The sequence below is a fragment of the Suillus paluster genome (genome assembly GCF_016628075.1).
Source record: "Suillus paluster strain FC165 chromosome Unknown EDB91scaffold_557, whole genome shotgun sequence".
Lineage (NCBI taxonomy): Eukaryota > Fungi > Basidiomycota > Agaricomycetes > Boletales > Suillaceae > Suillus > Suillus paluster.
In genome coordinates, this window is record NW_024538117.1 from 11,006 (window position 1) to 13,102 (window position 2,097).

The 2,097-nt window shown below is 47.6% G+C and overlaps 1 protein-coding gene across 1 annotated transcript; it reads left to right on the forward strand.

The window, feature by feature from the left end:
- Positions 1–724: 724 nt before the first annotated feature.
- EDB91DRAFT_1090281 (uncharacterized protein) lies at positions 725–2,091 on the forward strand (the record flags this gene model as incomplete). Its single annotated transcript, XM_041316630.1, has 8 exons — positions 725–825; positions 875–1,016; positions 1,073–1,150; positions 1,218–1,286; positions 1,372–1,436; positions 1,477–1,610; positions 1,800–1,856; positions 1,918–2,091. Coding segments are annotated over 8 exons (820 nt in total), but the record flags the coding sequence as incomplete, so codon positions are not given.
- Between the last annotated feature and the right edge of the window lie 6 nt (positions 2,092–2,097).

The following is a 2,097-nucleotide window of genomic DNA, read 5'->3' on the forward strand; positions in this document are numbered from 1 at the left end:
GGAAAATATGGGACACACAGTCCACCTCACCAGTGCTAGTGATGTGCATGACGCGAGCGCCTTCTACTCATCTCCACCCATCAATGACAACTTACAAGGTCCTATCCTCACTGCTACCCTCGTTCGTCCAGTCTTCCCTGACGTGGATCTGACTAGTGCCCCGGCTGTCTATGATACTGTATCATGCTTGACTATGAACTGGATGCGTAGCATTCATAGTATTTTGTTCTGGGTGATCGGCATTGGGTTGGGTAGCAGAGACTTCGCGATTCACTCGAGATCAGCAAGGTACGTTCCCTACTCATGAACAGGAAACTCAACTCCCGCTTTTGTGCACCTCATTAGCACAGCAGGAATAAGTTGAGATTCAAATTTTTCTGCCCTATAATCATTTACACACACCCTGATACACCCATGCAAACTTCTTCCCTCCTTCCCAGAATCCAGATGACCCATATGTGATGTCCGAGGTCAGACGGGCGAGATATTTTCCACTATACACGCAGTCGATGTCCCGCCCGCTCATGTCGTTTTTGTGTAGCGTGCATGACGTTGAGGTGTTTCGAACGAGACCACCCGCTGGGGATACAACTTTTGTCACAAGTTGATTTCAGGGGAACTGGATCATGTTGCATGCATGGGTGTGCGGCGCTTATTATGCATTGCTGCCTCTTAAACAGATTTGTTTGGATATCTAGATGGTCTTGACCTTACACGCACAGCAATGTTCCAACAGCAAGATCCAGACCTGCCCAACATTGACTGGCCCAAATTGCTCGGCGCCCTTCTCGCCTCGTTAAGTTCTGCTCTGACAGAAGTCAATAAGTGGGTTATTTTCTTACGTTGTTAATAAGCTTGATAACACGCTCTTCAGCACTCAGACATACATTTATCCGGCAGGAGTTTTCATATGTCTCTCTTATTTCCTTATGACGCCATTGCAGTTCACGGGAGAACAGCACGTTACATATTTGAGTCAAGCCTTGGATCTCTTGGCTATTCAAGGTCTTGGGCAGGTTTATCCTGTTTCAAGAGAGGAGGCGTAGTAAAAGGTACATCCTCAATCAACTAGCTTCAGGCGTCGCATCACTTGACTAAACGCGCCGCAACAGATTCATTTGGGTACCGATACCAGTCCTATCACATGGCTGTATGTCACGAGACTCTGCATTTGCGAGATTCCAGTCATATGGGGCCACTGAAGATCCCCTGTATAGACGAGATTGATGGAGGAATTGGAATTGCTTGGGTTGTTGTCTGGTGGCTATCGTGTTTGGAGCTTTCTGGTAAGTGACTGGCAGGCGCTTCATCCAATGTGTTCTCCACGTTTGTGTATCATGTTGATGCTTACACATCTACACGATGCCGAAGCGTGTTTCCTTGCTCGCCGTCAGAACATTCAAACGTTCCACGCTAATTATGGATCATGCTGCACAGTGCGTGCGCGGTGTCTATCATGCACTGCTGTATAAACAGACCTGTCTGGATTCTTGACCTTGAACACACAAGCCATGTCCCAGCAACATCTAGTCCTGACAAAATCGACTGGTCAAAATCGTGGACGCTGTTCTCGCCTCTTTGTTATGCCCTGACAGAAGTCAACAACTGGAGTACGTTATTCGCACCTTGCTCACGACATCATTGATAAGCCTGATAACACGCTCTACAGCAATCAGACATCCTTATGTCGTAGTTGGAGCGTTAATATGCACCCTTGTGAATCCTTATATCCTTGTGACACCATTGCGGTTCATGGGGAGAACAGCGTCACATATTTGAGTTCATTCTGGTCCTTCAAGGTCTTGGGCAGGTTCATCCGTATATTTTTGGTTTCCGGAGAGAGGGCGTAGCAGAAGGTATGTCTTTGATTAATTAGTAGCAGGTTCTCGTCGTCAGTAACTAAACGCGCCGCGACAGATTCATTGGCATCCCAATACCAATCCTATCATTATGGTGGCCATGTGCCACAGGACTCTCTTTCCGCGGGATTTCAGTCATATGGGGCCGCTGGAGATTACCTGCACAGACTTGAAGCGGCATCTGCGGCTGCTGCAGATGATCACGAGGACACTGAAATCTCGACGTTTGCGGGTTCTT